Source organism: Lactuca sativa, chromosome 8 (genome assembly GCF_002870075.4).
Source record: "Lactuca sativa cultivar Salinas chromosome 8, Lsat_Salinas_v11, whole genome shotgun sequence".
Classification (NCBI taxonomy): domain Eukaryota; kingdom Viridiplantae; phylum Streptophyta; class Magnoliopsida; order Asterales; family Asteraceae; genus Lactuca; species Lactuca sativa.
In genome coordinates, this window is record NC_056630.2 from 51263479 (window position 1) to 51285446 (window position 21968).

Here is a 21968-nt window from a genome sequence, read left to right on the forward strand (position 1 = left end):
TACATGACCACATATAGTTACTATGGCATTCCACTAGATGATAACCTGCAAGTATATGTAGACATACAGATCTACATATCACTACCGCATAGCAACATCCTATATACTAGGATACAGATCTAACATATCACTACAACATAATAACATCCTATATACCAGGATACAGATATAACAGATAACTACAACATAAAAACATCCTATATAGCAACAATATAAGGGGTGCATAATCGTATATACTTAGAGGTGAGATAGACACCCGAACATGTGATCCTACTCTAGAGCCACAGCCAAACAAGGACCAGGCAAGAAAGACTAGATCAAGAATCACCAGTCTATCCTACATGACTATATATAGTCCCTAAGGAATCCCTCTACTAACTGATAACCAAAACTAGTGGGTCGGCATTGGTTTCTTCAACCCACAGTACAATGAGGCGAAACTCACATAAATTGAAGAACTACGTTACAATCCCTTTTTAGCATTGCTGGCTCTCACGGATCCACTAACACTAGAACCATATGAAATCTTAATCACCATTCAAAACCCTCAAGTTTGACCTAAAGTCGAACTTGGTCAAAAAGTCAATAGTCAATAGAGTCAATAAAAGTCAAAGCCTAAGGTTGGTTAAGTACGCCCTGCGTACTCAACTTACGCCCAGCGTACTTGGGTTGGCTTAGTACTCCCAGTGTACGAAACTTACGCCCAACATACGCGAGCTAGTTCCAACCTTTCCATTAAGCACCTTATCCCTTAAGACTTTTTTCTCAAGAGCTCAGATCTGAGTCTAAATGATGCTCTAAATCATAAAGTTTCAAACTTGATGATGTTGCATGGCTAGAAAGGATCCAAATCCAAAACCCTAACTTATCGTAATATTTTACGCTTCATAACACGTGCATGAATAAAATAACAAGGCCAAGATCATATTTTTATGACTTACTACCCTCTTATACACCTGGAAATGCACATCACAAGATCAAGAAAACCCCATACTCAAATAGACCAATTCATGGGACAAAAACGACATAACTTTGACCATTAAACTAGATTTATCAATAGGTGAATAAAAGTAAAACTTTATACCTTCTGGAGATGAATGAGGGAGGAGAATTTCTAGATCTAAGGTTGCTTCAAGCTTCTAAGCACAATCATCGCTTTCTTCTTTCAAAGGCATTCAAAAACACCTTCTTTTTCTCACAAGTCTCAAACTAGGTTTCAGTTATCAAGGGAGGATGTTGAAGGGGGGGAGTCTAAAAACGGAAAGGGTTTGGGGGAGTTAAAGAGCTTAAATATGGCTCAAAACCCTCAAATTAGGTTTTGACACCTTATTGCGTGTGCCCGACATACTAGGTTAAACATTCGCGATCATTTTATTCCAGTACGCCCGACGTACTCCAGGTACGCCTAACGTACTAGACTACCCTATTTTTTCCTAAATTCCGAAGACCATAACTTATTCGTTTCAACTCCTTTTTCGATGATCTTTATATCCAAAAAAAGGTATTGAGGAGCTCTTAAATCATATCTAATTACTTTTAACTTAAAACACATCGAACTAAAATCCTTAATTCAAATAAAAGGCCTGAAGCATTACTCTTACCATTATGCCCTTGGGCTCCAAAGCACAAACCGAACTCTTGGATCACATAATCTACATTACCCACTTCCAAATGGGTCTAAACCTCTATTTAACTAACACATGAAGTCCTATGATACTTGATCTTTGGCTCACGACCCCGAATTATAAAACAACCCGGAACAAGGTATTATAATATACAAAACTATACTAGTATATACCTTCAATCAAGGGATTGTATATAGTCTGTAATAAGAACCGATTCTTATCACCAAGATATCGCATCTGCTATCTATTCTAAACATAATCGTATAATTACCTAATATGCAAATATCACATAAGATCACTATCTAGACGCTGACATTGATAAGGTCTTAAGGCATTGATGTTGGTGTTGATATTGGCGCTGGCGGTTAGAATGTAAAGAGTTTGACTCGTCTGATCAGAAGGTGTGACCTTACAATAATGAACCCTAAAATTGTCTTAGAGGGGTTTAAATAGGAAGGAAACCCTAATAGATCATGGGCTTGGGATGCAGTTGGTCTCACGTTGTGACACCTTGTATCTCAAGTCGTGAGGATGGTCTGAAACGCGTTTCTTGTATTTTGTGTTGTCACGTCGTGACCTCCTAATGGTCACGTTGTGACACTCAATTTTCTTTAGAAAAATCAACCTTTTGACTCCTTGAAGCCCTAAGTCGATCCATCCTAGAAAACAGATGATACATGATATCGAATAGGTTTCTTTATAAAAGATTAACAATGTTTTCATTAATCATATTGAATAAGATTTTGAAGTTATATTGTAAGTTTGTAAATTACACATTAGATTAATAATCTTTAAAAAAAAAAAAAGGGAAATTGAGTAATCTAACCCTTACAAACGACCATTTTAATAAAAATAACCATCATTTTTTTTGGGAAATTGACCACATGCTCCGGAATATCATATTCCGGAGCACGTACTATTGTGTTCGGACTTGTGGTTCGGAATACGATATTTTGGAGTATTTATGATCTTGTTCCTGAGTGGGTGCTGGTTGGTGGGATTTTGGTATGGAATCTGACACCGTGTACGTTCTGGACTGAAAAAATGTATTCCAGACAACAGTCCACAACAGCCGTACATTTCAGAGTGTTATTCTGGAGAGCTAGAATTGGGGTTTTTGTATTTTTTTCGAAATATGCAATTCATTTGTGTGTTAAATTTATTTGTGTCTTCGATACTTTCCATAAATGTTCCGGAATGGTTCCGGAATGAGTACGTATACATGATTTTTTCGAGTTCCAGTTTTAAGTGGAGGGCAATGGCAGCGTATCAACGGATGTATGCAATATCTTGCTCCGGATTGCACATGCTTTGGTGTAGATATAAGCAATGATATCAACATCGTTGGGTTAGTTATGCTGGTTGCTTCCAAGTTCAAGTTACACACTAATAAAATTCATCTATCTTTTCAACATGTTGGATCAAATATAGTTATGCATATTCTTGACAATAGTGACGTTAGATATTTTCTTAGTTTTGTTAATACTATGTCTCTCAACACAGTAATTTTTTTTGTTGTTAATAATGTTATGGAAAATGGTAATAATCGATTTCCTTGGGAAAATCGTTTTGGAAATGGTTCTTTCGGTGCTGCAAGTAACCAAATTTGTAATTTATTACCCATGACAACCAACCATGTTCCTTCTTACAATGACCCTATACATGGGGGTGATTATAGGTCTAAAGGTAAGGTTGTTGTTCATGCTGGCCTTACTGTTGATGTTGATGAATTTGCGAATGATGAGGCAAAACTAATGATGTTGGTTGATAATGTTAATATAATTCCACAAGGAGAGCCAGTTAAACATTTCCAGAGTTACACGGAATTTTATGGGGACGATGATGAAGATGGAGAGGAGGAAACTGGTCCCTTATAACCCTGAAAAGCATAACACGAAAAGTTTCCATTTTATTTTTCCGACTCTTAAGAAACACAACCCACCCATTGGGGTATACCTAAACCTTTACCGTTGGCCGAATTAGCTCAACAAAATCGTAAAGGGGCCGCATCGCACAACTATACTTCCCATGTGAAGCTATACAAACTCTTTAAAAACAAAGAAGCACTTAAGCTTGATTTAGGATTGAAAATTGTTAGTGAAGGTTTCCAATATAAAGTGATACATTTCAAGTGGTTAAACTATCGGAGAAACACACTTTCTTAAACACACAGCTACGTCCCTATCATCGACAAGCCAATAAAAAGGTATTGGGTCACTTCTGGAAGGGCATATTAGCTGATAGTATGGGTAATATGTTGCGGGGGAAATAGATACAACAAACTTTAATTGACCGTCTTTGTGTACATATTTCATACCGGCAAGCATGGAATGCTAAAATGTATGCTCTAAATCTATTGAGAGGGACCCCTAAAGAAAGCTTTCAAAGTCTACCTTTATATTGTTACAACTTGGAGAAGAAGAATGCAGGGACGGTTACACATATAAAGATGAGTGATGACAACAAATTTGAATGCTTTTTCATAGCTATCGGATGCGCGATAATATTTTTCTTATATAAAGAATTCTTTATATTTAATGTCCATACACATGCGTTCACTTTAATTAGATTATTATTTACTTTTTAGGTTCGAGCATTTCAAAGATGTTTGTGTCCTATTATTATCATTGACGGCACATACCTTAAAGGGAAATACATATTCCTAGCAGTAGGCATGGATGGTAATAACCAAATCCCCCTATTGCATTTGGTGTTGGGAAAACTAAAAGTGGAGAGTCATGGATTTGGTTTTTATCAAGACTCAAAGAATATATTAGGGAGATGCCATCTTTGGCTATCATATCAGATAAAGCCAATTCAATTGATATGGCAATTCAGGTCGTGTTCCCAAATGCATATCACAGACTATGTTGTCGCCATTTATTGATGAATATGAGAGAAAAGATCGGCAAGAAAGAGGGAACATAGATTTTTTTTGGGAGGCTACAAAGGTTTATCGAGAGTCTGATTTCAAAGAAAGCTTGGGTAGGCTACGTCATGCACTAAACGATGATTTTCAGATATGGCTAGACATAATTGGTAATGAGAGATAGGCAAGGTCGTGTTTCCCTATGGTTCGATACAATATTATGACATCAAACAATGTTGAGTTCGCCATTACATTATCAAGAGATGCACAAACTAGCAATAACAATGTTGATTGATTTCCTTCGATCAACTATGCAACAATGGTGGTGTCAGTGACGTAATGTTGGAGGTAAGTGTTTCCCTGTATTGTAATACTTCCATGATAATTGTAGAGTAATTTACTATGCATGACAACATATACATAAATGTTTGTTACAACTAAAAGCAAAAAGATGTTACTGAGTATACTAAGAAGGTCATCGAGTGGAAGATCAACAAATCCTCTGCTTTTTGGGTATATCAGATTGATCAAGGCAGATATGAGGTAATTAAACAAATGAAAAATGGCATAGTAAACTTGGAAAGTCATTACTGCACGCGTGGGAAATGGTAATTTTCGGGTGTACCTTATACTCATGCTATGGCAGTATTTAAGGAACTGAGATATCAAAACTGTAGTGAATGGGTGTCATCGTACTTCACAATGGAAATATGTCGATCAACATATGTAGAGGTTGTGTTTCATGTGCTAGTTTTAGCCAGTACAAAGAACTGTATGAAGTCATGGTTGTTTTGCCACCATTGATGGACAAACGACAAACTGTACAACTTAAAAACCATAACCGTATCTCATCCCAATGTGAAGGTCTGATTCAGAAAAAATGTAGCCGTTGTCAAATGATTGGTCACACAAGCAGAAACTGCGACACTTCGTTTCCCGCAGAGTCAACAAAAAGTGAATCTTCAAGTAGGACCAAGTCAAGTGGCAAAAGTACCGTTAAGTCTAAGAGTTGGCATACTAGTCAAAAAGGTAGCCAACAGTATGATGTTGTTGATTTAAAAAAACCTCAATGATGTTTGTACGATATCATAACATTCTATAAAATGTTGTTCGGAAGGATAAACTTGTTTTTGCTACATCTTCAAAATGAAATTGTTTTAAAACATTGACAAAGAAAACCATAAATCAAACATTAACGTAATATGCAGCATCAATCCACTGGACACTTTCAATCTATCATAAAGCAGCACACTCCTGCATAGTAGGCTGCAACAACTCGTTGGGGGGACGTTGCATAAAAACAATATGTAACATCCCCCTCTGACACGTATCACAATATTGTTCGCTTTGGGCCACTCGGCACGAGGACTTCCTAGGGGGTCACCCATCCTGGTACTACTCTCGCCCGAGCACGCTTAACTGCAGAGTTCTTATGGGATCTGCTGCCCTCACGGCTTTAAAATGTTCCCAGTGGGTTAGATCTGATCCCACATCGGCTTGGAAGGAGAACTAAGCATTCCTTATAAGGGGTGTGGATACCTTCCTTGTCACAACGCGTTTTAAAGCCGTGAGGGCAGCAGATCCCATAAGAACTCTCCAGTTAAGCGTGCTCGGGCGAGAGTAGTACCAGGATGGGTGACCCACTGGGAAGTCCTCGTGCCGAGTGGCCCAAAGCGGACAATATTGTGATACGTGCCAGAGGGGGATGTTACAAATGGTATCAGAGCCAGGGCACGAGTCGATGTGTTCGACGGGGAGGGGGATGTTACAAATGGTATCAGAGCCAGGGCACGGGTCGATGTGTTCAACGGGGACGTCGAACCCTATAATGGGGGGTGAAAGTGGGTTAGATCTGATCCCACATCGGCTTGGAAGGAGAACGAAACATCTCCATATAAGGGGTGTGGATACCTTCCTTGTCACAACGCGTTTTAAAGCCGTGAGGGCAGCAGATCCCATAAGAACTCTGCAGTTAAGCGTGCTCGAGCGGGAGTAGTACCAGGATGGGTGACCCCCTGGGAAGTCCTCGTGCCGAGTAGCCCAAAGCGGACAATATTGTGATACGTGCCAGAGGGGGATGTTACACAATATATAAAGGTTAATATTAAGTTATTTTTGTCATAGAAGCTTATAAATTATAAGGTGGACTAAACTACATACATTAGTAACATCGAGAATACATTAACAATTAGGTGTCTGCAAACACCTCATCCTAGGGTATGCAACTGCCCGAGGGATAGCACCCGGTATAGGGGAACTAGCTATACTACTATTGGGAAATGTCTCCATGATCAAAATCTACAAAATTAAGATGTCAAACAACTTACCAACTTAACAAAGCTGCAATACTTATTGTTTAAAAACTCTTATTAAACATAGTGTACATACTTTAAATGCATAAACAAAATCCTTGTAGAGTATATGTGTGTCTATTGTTGACTCTTGGTGCATTTGGGTTCAAATGGTCCTCAGTCTTATCAAACACAGAATACACTATTTGTAAGTGAAATCCCCAATCTGCCCTATGGGTACCTATGTCAAAAAATCACAGTTAATAAGTATATGTATCATTTTGATATAATATGGGTAAAAAACTGTATACCTGTTAAACTCCTGTAAATTAGAGACAAGTGTCATACATTCATTAGTAACTAGCTGTCGAGGGCATTTCCCCAAAAATCCTTGCTCTAGCATATACAACAGGGAGACTCTCACCATGTCTTCGTTACTTAATTGATGAAGTATGTTGTTAAACAAGTGTGTAAGGTCAGCCATACTCACCAAACGTGAAAGCGACACAAATGGAAACACACGTCCTTTGAATTCTGCAAAACCAGAACAGTAATGGAAATAATCCCCGATAGCCACCAACTAGAAATAGAAGCTCTTATAGGTTAACTGGATCAAAAGTAGTAAACTTCTTGCACATAAGATCGTGACACAATAAAGGTTGACATTCGACACCCATCTGCATGTTTACGTAATCACCAAAACATGATTGCCTAAACATCACCCACAAATTGGACGGTTTTGTAAGCATGCCATGATTTCGAATCCAAGTTCTGGTATGTAGGTTGTAGTAACAACTGTTTTGTATGTTCTATCGTGCTACAATCAAAAGAATTATTAATTAGGGATTTTTGTATCTATGTTCTGGAACGAAATTCCGGACAAAAAAAATCTGGAATGGTAGCCCGAACCATAAATTCCATACCAAAAATCTGGAACAGGTTCCTTGTATTATGGAGAGTTCTATGTACTCTAAACATGATTTTCGGATTCCGAAAATGTTCCGAAATAGCGAAAATTAGGAAATGATAACAATTTATGATATAATGTAAATGTATAAGTACATACAATCCTATAATTGCATTAACACGATTAAAATTCATAGAAACCCTTATAATACATATATAATTGCATAAACTAAACATGTTTTAACATATAGTCTAAAATAAATGCATATAATTAGAAATAAATTTGAAACTTACATATAAAAACAACATTTCTTCACTGCTATCAGAAGACATTTTCAGTTGTAGAAGTGTCCGGAATGAGATGTAGGGTGATCTGAAACAAGGGAATGACGAAATATAGTCCAAAACGGGTTAATGGGTATTTATATGAGAACCATATTACCGGGTCGGAATTATCTACCTGTTTAATAAATATTAAATTGAGTCCAAAATGTCTCATTCCGGACCAAGTGGTCATTTTGCAAAATAAAAAGATTATATTTTTAAAAAACAACCATAAAAAAGTTAGATTATTCAATTTCCCAAAAAACAATCGACATATAAATAATTAAATTGTTATAATAAAATCAAAAAATTTAAATAAAAAACAAAATAATAATCTTTTTAAGCTACAAAAAGATTTTTTTTTAATCGATAAAAAAGTATATTACATGACCAAAATCCAGTTTACTTGTATAAAAAAATATTTTCATATATCCTTAAAACGGGATGGTCAAAAAATCTCATAAAATTCACACAATGAGAGTGAGGGCACAATACCTGTGCAACAAGCCAACAACACACCAATGACCAATCTACTACTATGTTGACGTTGACCTCCAATCCCTTATCTCCACGTCACCATTCTTTTACCACTTCCTCCCAACGGCTCAGATCACTTCCCGTATTTGATCCAACGGACGGATCACCTCCTTCCAGACCCTTCCATACAAAAGATCAAGGAAGATTAACAGGAGATCATATAAATAATTGACAGACTCTTAAAAGAATCCAAAAGCATATAATATTCTAAAATAACATTAATTATAAACTTTTCAGTTTCATAATCGATCGACTAGGACATGTTCTTATTATAACAATTTGTATTAAAAGTATCGAATTAAATATTTCATTTGTTTTATAATAAAATATAATATTTTTTATCAGAAAAAAGACAAAAATAGTTAATTTTTTTTCTTTTCTTAAACTAGCCTAAATTGTTTTAAAAAATTCTCATATAACTGTCAGTTATGAAGTACCCACTGTAAAATATTAATAATGACTGATGTTTAAAAGGATATTGTTTTGAAAAAAAGTTTTATAGTGTGATATACTGTTGTTAACTACGAAATTGAAAAATCATTTTTTAATAAAAATCAAAGATAAATTTTTTTGATAACCATTTACATTGCGACAATTTGGTAAGATAGGTAGAAGATGTGGTGAATAATTTATTGACTCATATGTTTTTTTTGAATTGTTTTTTATTAAGAACATGGAAAAAATACATAAAAACACAATCAATCTGGTATAAAAATAAATAATAATAATTATAATTAAGAAATTTTGGGTAATAAATGAAAAAAAGCTAGACAATTTATATTTGTTTTTCTTTAGTTTGTAACTAAAGTTTAACCCTCTAGGCTTTTACTCCTCAAAAACCGGAGTTAAAAAGAATTTTTGGTGCCCAATTTACGTATCACTGCCCTCACCTCTATATAGATACGGAGAGAGAGACTGAGTCGATAGGGAGTATTTTTAGAGAAAGAAGAAACTCGAGAGTGATTGAACTCCGAGTAACAACAAGAAGAAAGGGTTTCTATTATGTGAATCTTGATGTAAAAAAACCCTTTTTTCCTTCATGTTATCTCTCGGATTGATTCTGTTATCCGGATCTTGATTGGATTGGGTTGAATTCGATTCTTCATCTGTTACCGTGTATGAATCTCCTGCAGATCTGGTTCATCGGTGAGTTTTTTTAACTTAGGGTTTTTGTTCATCTTGTTGCAAACGTATCGTTTACTTTGTTTTCCTTTTCCCCAATGTTTACGTCTTCTAAGCCTGTAAACAAGTATGTCGTCAGTGATCTTATCTTCGGTTTAGCTGATGACCTGCTTTCTTCTGTTAATGTTGACCTTCTTCGGATTATTAGATCATTTTTCGTGCAAACTTCAATTCAGTAACATTTGTTGTCCATGAATTTTCGCGCTAAGGTTTATTGATTTGGGAACAGTATCAATTTGAAGTTCCAGATCTCGGAAAGTTGACTTATCGCTTTGAATATTTGTTTCAAAAATGCAAACATGAACCTTCGAATGCTAATCTAGCTGAATAACACTCATTTCGATTGGCTCTGATCTCGTTATTTGTCATAGTTCGATGAGATCGTATCTCTTCTCTGTCTTCTCTGATCAAATACTATATATCTCTTGTTGATGTTTGTGTACAGATTAGGGGAAACTGCACCTACTTGATTCGATCAAATGGATGGTGTCAAAATGAAACTCAATTTTGCTGTTTAATGATTGTTTACGTTTCACGCTCTACTAATAGCCTGCAACCAGCTTCAGGATCTGAATCACTTGTGAGAGTGAAGTGGAAGATTTCATCTTCCACTACCTTCACCCTCACCCTCGCTCCCATCACCCCCTTTCTGCAACTGGTTCATGTCTGGTAACCTAGACAGCCCAGTTAAAACGCAAATGGCTCTATCAGTTTTCAAGAGTCCTGTAGGAAGGAATCACCATGGAAACGACACAATGGAAGGAGTGAACCTGAAAACCACAGGTAGAAGACGTATCTTCATTCAAACAGAAAGCGGATGCGTATTAGGAATGGATCTGGATCGAAACGATAACGCACACATGGTCAAACGAAGGTTACAAATCGCCCTCAATGTCCCAACCGAAGAGAGTTCTTTAACTTTTGGAGATTTAATCTTGAAAAACGACTTAAGCGCCATTCGCAACTATTCCCCTCTTCTCCTAACAAGAAACTTAATCCACAGAAGCTCTTCAAGTCCATGTCTTTCCCCTTCAGGTAGAGACATCCAACAGAGAGACAGATCTGGACCAATTGAAATCCTGGGGCATTCTAGTAATTTCACAAAAACTAAAGAACTCGTGAAGGAGATTGCAATCGCGTTAAAAAACGGAATCGACCCGATTCCAGTTCATGGAGGCCTAGGTGGCGCTTATTACTTCAGAAACATCAATGGTGAAAGTGTCGCAATTGTGAAACCAACAGACGAAGAACCATTTGCACCCAATAATCCAAAAGGGTTTGTAGGAAAAGCCCTTGGTCAACCCGGGTTAAAAAGGTCAGTTCGTGTTGGTGAAACCGGTTATCGTGAGGTTGCAGCTTACCTTCTTGATCACAACCACTTTGCTAATGTCCCCCCTACTGCCCTTGTCAAAATCACTCACTCCATCTTCAATGTCAATGATGTAAGTGGGACCCGAGACAAGAACAAAAAGAAACATTTCAGCAAAATCGCTTCTTTCCAACAATTTATCGCACACGATTACGATGCGAGCGATCACGGGACTTCAAATTTCCCGGTTTCATCCGTGCATCGTATCGGGATTTTAGACATACGGATCTTTAACACGGATCGACACGCAGGGAATCTTTTGGTTCGAATTGGTGGAGGGCAATTTGGTCAAGTTGAATTAATCCCGATCGATCACGGACTCTGTCTACCTGAAAACTTAGAAGATCCGTATTTCGAATGGATTCATTGGCCACAATCTTCAATTCCATTCTCGGAAGATGAACTTGACTACATCGAATCACTCGATCCGTTTCGTGACTCTGAAATATTGAAATCCGAGCTCCCGATGATCCGTGAAGCGTGTCTTCGTGTTCTCATCCTCTCCACCGTTTTCCTAAAAGAAGGCGCTCGATTCGGGCTGTGTTTGGCGGAGATCGGGGAGATGATGAGCCGGGAGTTCCGGCGGGGGGAGGAGGAGCCGAGCGAGCTTGAGGCACTGTGCATGGCGGCAAGACGCGCGGTGGTGGTTGAGCGGGAGAAAAACCAAAACCAAAACCGGGAACCCTTTGTCTTATCATCATCATCTCCGAAAAGAGAAGTTCAAGTTCAGTTTCAAGAAGATGGAAATCATGGAATTGTGTTTGAGATCGATGACATCAGCCCTATTTCTCCGTTTCAATTTGGTTATGGGAGAAACCCGCTTTCGAAACTTGAAGAGGAACAGGAGGAAGAGGAGGAGGAGGAGGTTGTACTTTGTGCATCGGGAGATGTACATTGTGTGTCGAGGTTGTTGAAGAAGAATTTGAGTTTAGGTGAACATAGGAGTGCGAGTGAGCAAGCTCCGGGGAGTGCTTGTTTTGTGAAGTTGGGGGATATGAAAGAGGAGGAGTGGGGGATGTTTTTGGAGAAATTTCAGGAGCTGTTGGGGCCCGCGTTCGGGCAACGGAAGTCGGGCAGTGTCGGGCAGAGGCTGAGACAGAGGTTGGGGACTTCTTGCCAGTTTTAAGTGAGAGAGAGAGAGAGAGAGAGGGTGTACTTGTATGAGTTTGACTTTGGATAGTTTGACTGGGGTTGTTGTAGTGAAGGGTTTAGGTTTTGGTTGGGTTTTTTTGATTTATTTTAGTCCTTGTGGACCTGTTTTATAAATAAATTTGTAGTATATGGAATGGAACAAAAAAAAAAGATAAAAGAATGAGAATGGTAGTGTAAGATTGTAGATATATGAATCTTTTGCCTTTCTTCTTTCATGGTATGGTATGTTATGTTTGGCACAAATAATTTCTTGTTGGTATGGGGTTTGGTAGTTTGAATCTCAGTTATATCATTAGATCAAATATGACTTGTTGCCTTTGCAATATGTTTCTTTGGTGGTTTTTTTGATGATTTTTATTAATTTATTGAACTTGGAAGTTTTAGATTGTTTTGGGGAAAAATTCTTTTGCTTATGCAACAATGGTTTTTGAAAGACAGGTGGTAAAAGAGTAAAACAAAAGGCGTAGAAGATTTGATAGTGTGTTATTTTGATTGCACGTGGTTGGTTTGATAAAAACCATGAATCAAATGCTTTCTTTATTAGATGTCTCTTTTGACCTAATATTCTAAGTATGATATATTGGTCAGCTGTAAAGAAAACCTAACAGGACTTTTGTGGGTCCATTGTGGCCTCAAAAGCAACAAGCAAACAAAAGAATGTTCTTGGTTTATGCTTTATAGGAATATCGTAAAATTACAGGTAAAAATATCATGGTAAAAAGAACAATAGGTGGGTTTAGGTCCAAACAGTATCAATTGATAAAAGCATGTACCAATGGATTGTGGTTTGTACTTTGTAGCATATGGTACTTCACGAAGTTGTTGGTGCAATGCTTCGGTCACCTAGCGAAGCCACTTGGTGTAGTTGTTGAATGTTGTTTATACTTTATATGTGAAGCTTTAAGAGCAAAGTTGTAGACTATGGATGAGGTTAGAAGTGGAGCTTCGGATGAAGTTAGAAAAAAAGTCTCAAGACTTGACAACGAAGCCAAACACTGAAGCACATGTGTGGATTACGGAGCTCATCACTTGAGCTTTGTCTTCAGGGTACATACTGCTTCGGGCTTCAATGATCAAAAGCAGTCACAAGACTTTGAACTTTAGTTTGACCTAGTAGCTTGAGAACCAAGCCTATCATCATAACCAAATTATGTCAGTGATATCATAGACCCATGGGCCTTAGTCCAAAAGTATTACTTTATATGAGTAAACCGACTTGTCCAAACGGATAATTATGATTAAACTAAATGGTTTTGATATACAAATTTTTAGATTGGTTTTTGCCAAAACCGGATTATGATTTTGGATTTGTTTTGAGTAGTAAAATGAAAATCGGATAGTCTTAAAAACCGAATAACAACTTTTGCTTTTATAATAAATCTTTAATAATATTATAGAAAGTTTGCCTTCATACGTGTACAAAAAACTTAATGTTTTATAGCTAGAAATAACGAATCTAAATCTTAAAAGGACTTTGAGCACAAAAGATTTTATTCTACAATGAAATAACCACAATCACAATCACAAAACGTTTTACAAATCTTTCCACTAACACGTGCCAATATATGAACTCCAAGAGATATAGTACTTACTAGTGGTGGCACCCGATTTTCTTTTTTCCGAATAAATCTAAATTAATAGTGACACTCGCATTTTAAAACATTGCAACTAATAGAAAAAAAATAAATTAATTGTCAGAATTGGAGCAGTGGCCCGGACCCCCGGGCTCTGCTCCTTGGACTCCGTCAGGGGAGCTACCTCGGGACCCTCGTTCGTTCAGGGGTTTCATCCTAAACGACAGTATACTTTAAAACTTGATCATACTTAAACAAGTGTGTACTCCAGATATTCTTTACTTGTTCAATATTTATCAAGATCACCTTTGGTCACAAATTAATCTCATTATACTTAAATAATATTTATAATAACAAATCACCAACATAATAGAATATAAATATAATATGTAACGTCGTAATATTGTTTTTTATTAGGTTTAAACCGGGATTTTGTAATTGTTTCGGTCAACGGTTCAAACGATTTTATGGTAAAACTGACATATGTTCATTATGTACATATGGTTCATAAGCAGTATAAAACCCGTTTTTGATTGACTTAGGCCTCGTTTGTTTTTCTACAAAAGTACTTTTTGAGCACTTTTTCCTTCTGGCAGGTAGACGTTTCGTAAGTGCACGTCTTCTTACGCAAACTTGGAAAAAGACAAAAGACATTTATCCACTTCCAAAACAAACAGCACCTTAGTCTCTCCACGGATTCATGGTCCGACCGGTAAGATTGGTCGGGTCCACTCAAGTTTTAATATTAACTTGTACACTGATACATACCTCGATAATCATATTGCGGTGACTTAAGATCGAGCCATAGTTTTGTAAGACGTCCATGTGCTATCATGTTTTTTAATAACATATGTAAACAAAAACTATATATATATATATATATATATATATATATATATATATATATATATATATAAATGACGTCAATTATATTATTTTCGTTTAAATTTAACCACCTTATCCAAATCGTCAATAACTATTGAGACTTAACATTTTTGTCTTCTTATTCTAGACCAGTCAATAATTTTAATTAATTTAATTAAATAAAACAAATTAATGCTATGATTATACACACTTTATCAATTTGTTTACTTGAATATGATTGTTTATATTTGTTTTATGAGTAAAAAGGGGACATATATACTTGATGTGATAACATGTAACAAAAAACGGGTAGGTGGATCTGGTGATTATATACAGTCAAGTCTACGTTGGATTATGGATAAACATATGATATTTGGTGTGAACCCTCATCATTACCCCATTTTAAACCAAACAACCAACTTCCCCACATCATCATATATGTCCCTAATTTAACTAATATGATCATGGCCTTTTTGAGTCATTTTGGAGGGGGGAATTAGGAAGCTAAATTTGGTACTTTCGTTACAAAATATAAAATCTACCTAGATGTTTAAGCAAAAAGAAAAAAAAACAAAAGCATTTGTTGAAGTAAACAAAATTTCTATGCGACTTATTGGGGAGAAAGTGGATTTTGTCCACTTTTGACCTTAAAAACAAACTAAGGTCATCTCATATATATATATATATATATATATATATATATATATATATATATATATATATATATATATATATATATATATATATATAGGGCCGGTCCATTGTTCTTTGCTACCCGGGGCAAGATAAAAATTTTATGCCCTTATATATGTTTTGTAAAATGGAAAAATCATATATATAAAAATCTATAAAATCAAAATGCAGTAAATTTTACAATCAAGCAAATAATTCAAACAAAAACTACAAAAATCACCACAACCATATGTTTTTGTGCATTTTTTGAAGTGCAAATATATCTTATTTTAAAAGCTTCAATTTTGAAGAACTTTTTTCACAGAAGCAAACATTACTGACATCATCCAAAATATTATATAAGTAACCAACAGATTAGGGAACATATTCATTCTTCTCGTTTCCACTTCCAAGATGTCATGATATCTGAAAAATGAATCGTTGAATCATAATTAGGAATCCATTTTAGATAAATATTTTCTAATATTAATAGCAACAATAAAATAAACTTATACCTTTCTAGAAATAAGAACAAGAACCAGTAGCCACTAACCAAATTTCTAAATAAACAGAAATCATAACTTCAATAGACAATATGCCTTCTGATTCACATCGCAGAAGCATGAACAAAAAAAGTATAGAAATGAACTTTAGAATTTTTTATCACAGAAACATGAACAAAAAGGTATAAAAAGGAACGTTGGTAATTTTTATCAGAGCCAAACCACAATAGTCAGAAAAATTACCTGAAGCCAACTTCAAACAACAAATATCAGATACAAAGCAAACAGATTTCGAGTTCAAATAGGAGACAAATCAGAGCTCCAACTCCTTAAAAAAACCATAAAAAGAGGATAGATTGATGACAACATGTTTATAAATAAATCAGAAAGAAAATCAAAATCAGTTGAAAAGAACTCACCCAAATCAGTTAAAGAGAAATCAAAAATCAGTCCTTTCTTTCCTCGTCTCTACTTCAGGTTGAAAACCATAAAATATCCAACATCCGAACTCCTAAAAAGCTAAAACAAACCAGTCCATAAGTGATAATTGATGACAACAGATTAAGAAAGAAATTAGAAAGAAAAATCGAAATCAGTTGAAGAGAAGAGAGTTTACCCAAATCAGTTGAAGATGATGCTTTCGTTAGTTGTCTCTTGCTTTAGATTGAAAAAAAAATCGAACTCAGTCTTATCGGTTTAACAATGAGAGGTTATTTAAATCGAACTCAAAAATAGAAATCAAAGGAAAGGTTGAAAAAAGTCGATTAGCAGTAGGTTTAGAGAGAAATCGAACTCAGAAATCAGTCGATTTAGAGTGTTTCTACTCCTATTTCCTCGATCTTTGAGTGTCGACTCCTCTAATCTCCACACACAACTCGCACGATTTTCAAAGGCATGGATTGGTATTTGACGATTGACGATTGCAGTTCTCAAGGCTTCAATTTGGCGCTCATGCCTTTCATTCTTGCCTCCGGATGCTATTCTTCTTGGACGGTAGAACTGGGCTTAGTTTTTGGACTAAAATAACACGTATATAGTATTAATATCTGGATAAAAAATATGCCCCCTTCTATTTGATGCCCTGGGCCGGAGCCCAACTCGCCCATGTATTAGGCCGGCCCTGTATATATATATATATATATATATATATATATATATATATATATATATATATATATATATATATATATACTATTTTTTATTTCAAATTTGTAATTTTTAATTTTTAATTTTTAATTAGTGTTATTATTAATTGTAGTTTTTAATTTTTAAGTTCATACAAATTAACTATTTACAAAATAACAATAAGTAAAAAAATGATAAATAATATGTCAATCCATTAAATTGTATGAAGTTAAATGGAATGTAGATTTTAATAAGTAAAATTATATAGCGAGTGAAATGTATATGTGTCAAGATGATCTAGGTTCTATCTCTAATGTGCAAACTGTTTATGAGTTTTTGTACTCCTACAAGATAATTTTGTTTTGATACCTGATACGTGCCAAAGGGAGTACATGTGAAGTAGATCTTGATCATCAAAGTATTGTAGTTGTAATAGATGTTAGGAAAGTTGAACTCTTGGTCCTGAAGTAGGAAAATATGAAAGTTTGAATCACTTTATATGTAGCGAAATTGGAGCAATCTTTTAATGAAATAAACATATAAGCTCCCCTTAACGTTGTACACAAATGTCACACAAAATCGATGGGAAAACGCATATCAACTTTTTGCTTCATTTTTGTTGAGTAACTCTTGATTTTTCGACTTCCATAACATCTAGGTTGCCTTGTTTATATGGATTTATGTCCATTATAACTATGATTCTTCCATATCTTCTAAATATTTTTATATCTATTATAAGTATTGTGTTTGTATGATAGAGTTTAAAGTGGAAAATGAAGGGGAAAAAAAAGACATTACACACATTCTCTAGACAACAACCAATAACATCACGATCATTAGTTGTAAGTTGTTCAACTTAATAAGATACATTATATAACTGGTTTTCGGTACATAATATGTATATACTAGGCGAATGCCCGTGCGTTGCGCAGAAACATCTTTATAGCTGAAATCTTTATAAATATATGTTTTTTTTTAAATATAAAAATGATGTCGTTGTTAAATTTGATATAATAATTCGTATACTTAGTTGATATACTATATTGATTATTTTGAATTATATGATAATATATATACATCTATTAAAACTGCATAATCTCAATCTTTTGGATGACATCTACCTGCAGGTTACTCATGAATAAAATTAAATATAATATATAGTTTAATATTATTTATAGTTGTTGTTATTGTTAATTCATTTTTAAAATTTATTTGTTAATGTTTTAATTTCTATCAATGTAATTATTTAAAACATCAAACAATTTTTTTATTTTAAAGGTAACAATATAATTATTTATATAGAGTTATTTTTAACTGTTGTTATTGTAAATTATTTTAAGCTACTTATTTCAAAACTTTTAACAATTATAAAAATATCTTTAGGAAATATTTTAGTGAATTGATATTACAATTTAGTTTCTGCATTTAGAACTAAAATTTATCACTTTCATTATTCACAAAATATTCTTTGGGTTTTTTAAGTGAAACTGATATTTATATTGAAGTTGACCCTGTAATGTTATATTTAAATTAACAATTTAAGTATTTTGTTCAAACAGTTCAAAAGTTATAGCTTTAAACTGATAATGGTTTACATACAACAACATATTAAATCTAATAAATTAAGTATAATATGTTTAAAGTTAAAGACATAGCTTTATAATTAGAAGTAAAAATATTATTTTAATACTGAAATTTAGTTTATTTTTTATTACACTTTAGGTTTGATACTTATTTATCCTTATTAACCAATTTATAATCATTATTAGAAAGACACTATAATTTATCACTTTTAACTATTTACAAAATATTCTTTGGGTTGTTTAATTTGAACTAAATTTTATATTTAAGTTGATCATGTAAGGTTATATTTAAATTAACAATTTAAGTATTTTATACAAATTGATCAAAAGTTGTAGTTTTAAAATGATAATGGTTTACATACAACATATTAGACCTAATAAATTAAGTATAATATGTTAAAAGTTAAAAACAAACTTTATAAGTAGAAGAAAATATATTTTTTAATATTGTAATTTAGTTTATATATGATTACACTTTAGGTTTGATATTTATTTAACCTTATTAACCAACTTATAATAATTATTAGAAAGAAATTGAAAAGTTATGAGAATTTCAAATGAATGTGGTTAAAGGAAAAAATATATGGGAGTTTCAAATGAATGTGGTTCAAGAAAAAATGCAAGCTTTATAAGTATACTAGGCGAATGCCCGCGCGTTGCGCAGAAGCATCTATATAACTGAAATCTTTACAAATATATGTTTTGAATTATATGATAATATATACATCTATTAAGACTGCATAATCTCAATCTTTTGAATGACCTCTATCTGCGGATTATTCATGAATAAAATTAAATATAATATATGGTTTAATATTATTTATAGTTGTTATTATTTTTAATTCATTTTTAAAATTTATTTGTTTAACATTTTAATTTCCATTAGTGTAATCATTTAAAACATCAAACAATTTTTTTTTTATTTTAAAGGTAACAATATAATCATTTATATAGAGTTATTTTTAAATGTTCTTATTATAAGTTATTTTAAGCTACTTATTTCAAAACTTTTAACGATTATAAAAATATATTTAGGAAATATTTTAGTGAATTGATATTACAATTTAGTTTTTGCATTTAGCACTACAATTTATCACTTTTCACTATTCACAAAATATTTTTTGGGTTTTTTTTAAGTGAAACTGAAATTTATATTGAAGTTGACCCTGTAACATTATATTTAAATTAATAATTTAAGTATTTTCCCATACAGTTCAAAAGTTGTAGTTTTAAACTGATAATGGTTTACATACAACAACATATTAATTCTAATAAATTAAGTATAATATGTTAACAATTGAAGACATAACTTTATAAGTAGAAGTAAAAATATTATTTTAATATTGAAATTTAGTTTATTTTTTATTAGACTTTAGGTTTGATACTTATTTAACCTTATTAACCAATTTATAATCATTTTTAGAAAGATACTACAATTTATCACTTTTAACTATTTACAAAATATTCTTTGGGTTGTTTAAGTTGAACTAAATTTTATATCTAAGTTGATCCTGTAAGGTTATATTTAAATTAACAGTTTAAGTATTTTATACAAACTGATCAAAAGTTGTAGCTTTAAAGTGATAATGGTTTACACACAACATATTAGACCAAATAAATAAAGTATAGTATGTTAAAAGTTAAAAACAAACTTTATAAGTAGAAAAAAAATATTTTTTTTAATATTTAAATTTAGTTTATATATGATTACACTTTAGGTTTGATATCTATTTAACCTTATTAACCAACTTATAATAATAATAATTATTAGAAAGAAATTGCAAAGACATAGGAGTTTCAAATGAATGTGGTGAAAAGGAAAAATACATGGGTATTTCAAATGAATGTGGTTCAAGAAAAAATGCAAGCTTTATAAGTATATAATGATAATGAAGTGTCATGCTTCTTTTAATTAGTTTGACGGTTACTATTGTATCATGTAGACACACGGTCTAATAGTATAGATGAAATTTTAAAAAAATAAATAAAAATTAAATTAAATTAATAAAAAGAAAAAAAAAGCGCACACACACATTTTGGATGCCCCTCAGTCAACATGCTATCGACATATAATAAAGATTTAGGTAATCTTGAATAATGTCTACATGTTTTTGTCTTGCATCATTCGTGTCCGGTTATACATGGATCGGTAATAACACTTATTTTGTGTAACTCTCATGTTATTGGAATTATATAAGCAATATTCATAATCTCCAACCATAGGGTTTAAGAGGCACGTTTTGAATATTTATATAAATTTTTTGGAACAAATATTGATATATTTTTTATTTTTCTTCCATTTATTATCATATGATAAAACTAAAACTCACGTTGACACACATATGGTTTATTGGGTGGCAATCTAATCTCTAATTAACATACCTTTGTATTTTATTGCAAGTTGATAGATGTGGTCGGTTTCACTTCCCATCAAGTGGGGTTTGGCTTAAGTATTACGTGAAAATTATATGAGGGACTGAAAAGGACATAAGCACATAGTGTGGGGTACCATCTTGAGTATTATGTCATTTCTGTTGAACCACCTGTGTTTCTTTTTTGTTGTCCTTTATCCATCCCTTCAGGCATAGTTAAAGGCATCTTTAGCAAAAGCCAAAATCAGGGACAAATTTGGTAAAACAAATAAAGATATTGATGTAATTACATTTTTCTATTATATATTCGAATAAGAACTTTTGTAAGACAAATATGCGGGGACAAAGATTTTGAACATACTTGGGTGAGTGGGTTGAAATTGATATTCAATACTAGATTTTTATTGTTCTAACAACTATATAGAGAAAATGAGTTTTGATTAATTTATGACTAATGATGGATTATCTTAAGTCGTTAAGCGGCAAGAGTAAAAAATTTAATCGGGAAAATATTTTTTATTGGCAACAGCAAATGGGATTTTGACTAATCTAACTAACGGTGTGTTTGGTGAGAAAAATGGAATTAATTCTAAAAGACAATATTTTCTGTTAATGGATATCTTGCATTTATGTAAATATATAAATAGGGATTAATGGGCTAAAGAAACACACAGGCCCGAAACTAGGCTTACACTAAACATACATACAAAATTCTATAGGCTAGCATTCTCCATAGTTTTGAGTTTTTTTTCGAGAATTTAATTTAGACCGGAACTCATAAAATAGAGGTAATCAAAGCATTTTAGTAAAGATATCTACATATTGAGAGCTCAAAGGAACGTGAAAAACTTAAACCTGACCCAAAGCATCTCTCAATCACTAAGAAGCGAATGTTATTTTCAACCAGTTTCGTACGTTGGTATAGGACCGGATTTGACGGTAAGTAAATATCACTGACATTGTCACAATAGACGATGGTGGCCTTGGGTGGATTAGAGTACAACTCTTGAAGAAGATTGT

At 33.5% G+C, this 21968-nt stretch overlaps 1 protein-coding gene, 1 long non-coding RNA gene and 1 pseudogene across 2 annotated transcripts; 1 reads left to right on the forward strand and 2 right to left on the reverse strand.

Annotated features, from left to right (window-relative positions):
- Nucleotides 1-5845: 5845 nt before the first annotated feature.
- Nucleotides 5846-5968, reverse strand: LOC111896611 (5S ribosomal RNA; annotated as a pseudogene).
- A 3497-nt stretch (nt 5969-9465) lies between these two features.
- On the forward strand, nt 9466-12470 carry LOC111896600 (phosphatidylinositol 4-kinase gamma 7). Its single transcript, XM_023892576.3, has 2 exons — nt 9466-9698; nt 10180-12470. Exon 2 carries the CDS (start codon nt 10397-10399, stop codon nt 12227-12229), a length of 1833 nt encoding a protein of 610 aa, XP_023748344.1. The 5' UTR covers nt 9466-9698; nt 10180-10396; the 3' UTR covers nt 12230-12470.
- A 3089-nt stretch (nt 12471-15559) lies between these two features.
- Nucleotides 15560-16867, reverse strand: LOC111896606 (uncharacterized). The gene is made up of 5 exons (XR_002851962.2): nt 16485-16867; nt 16288-16387; nt 16112-16196; nt 15881-15967; nt 15560-15791 (listed from the first exon to the last, which is right to left on the reverse strand). It is a non-coding gene; the product is annotated as an uncharacterized LOC111896606 (long non-coding RNA).
- Nucleotides 16868-21968: the final 5101 nt, after the last annotated feature.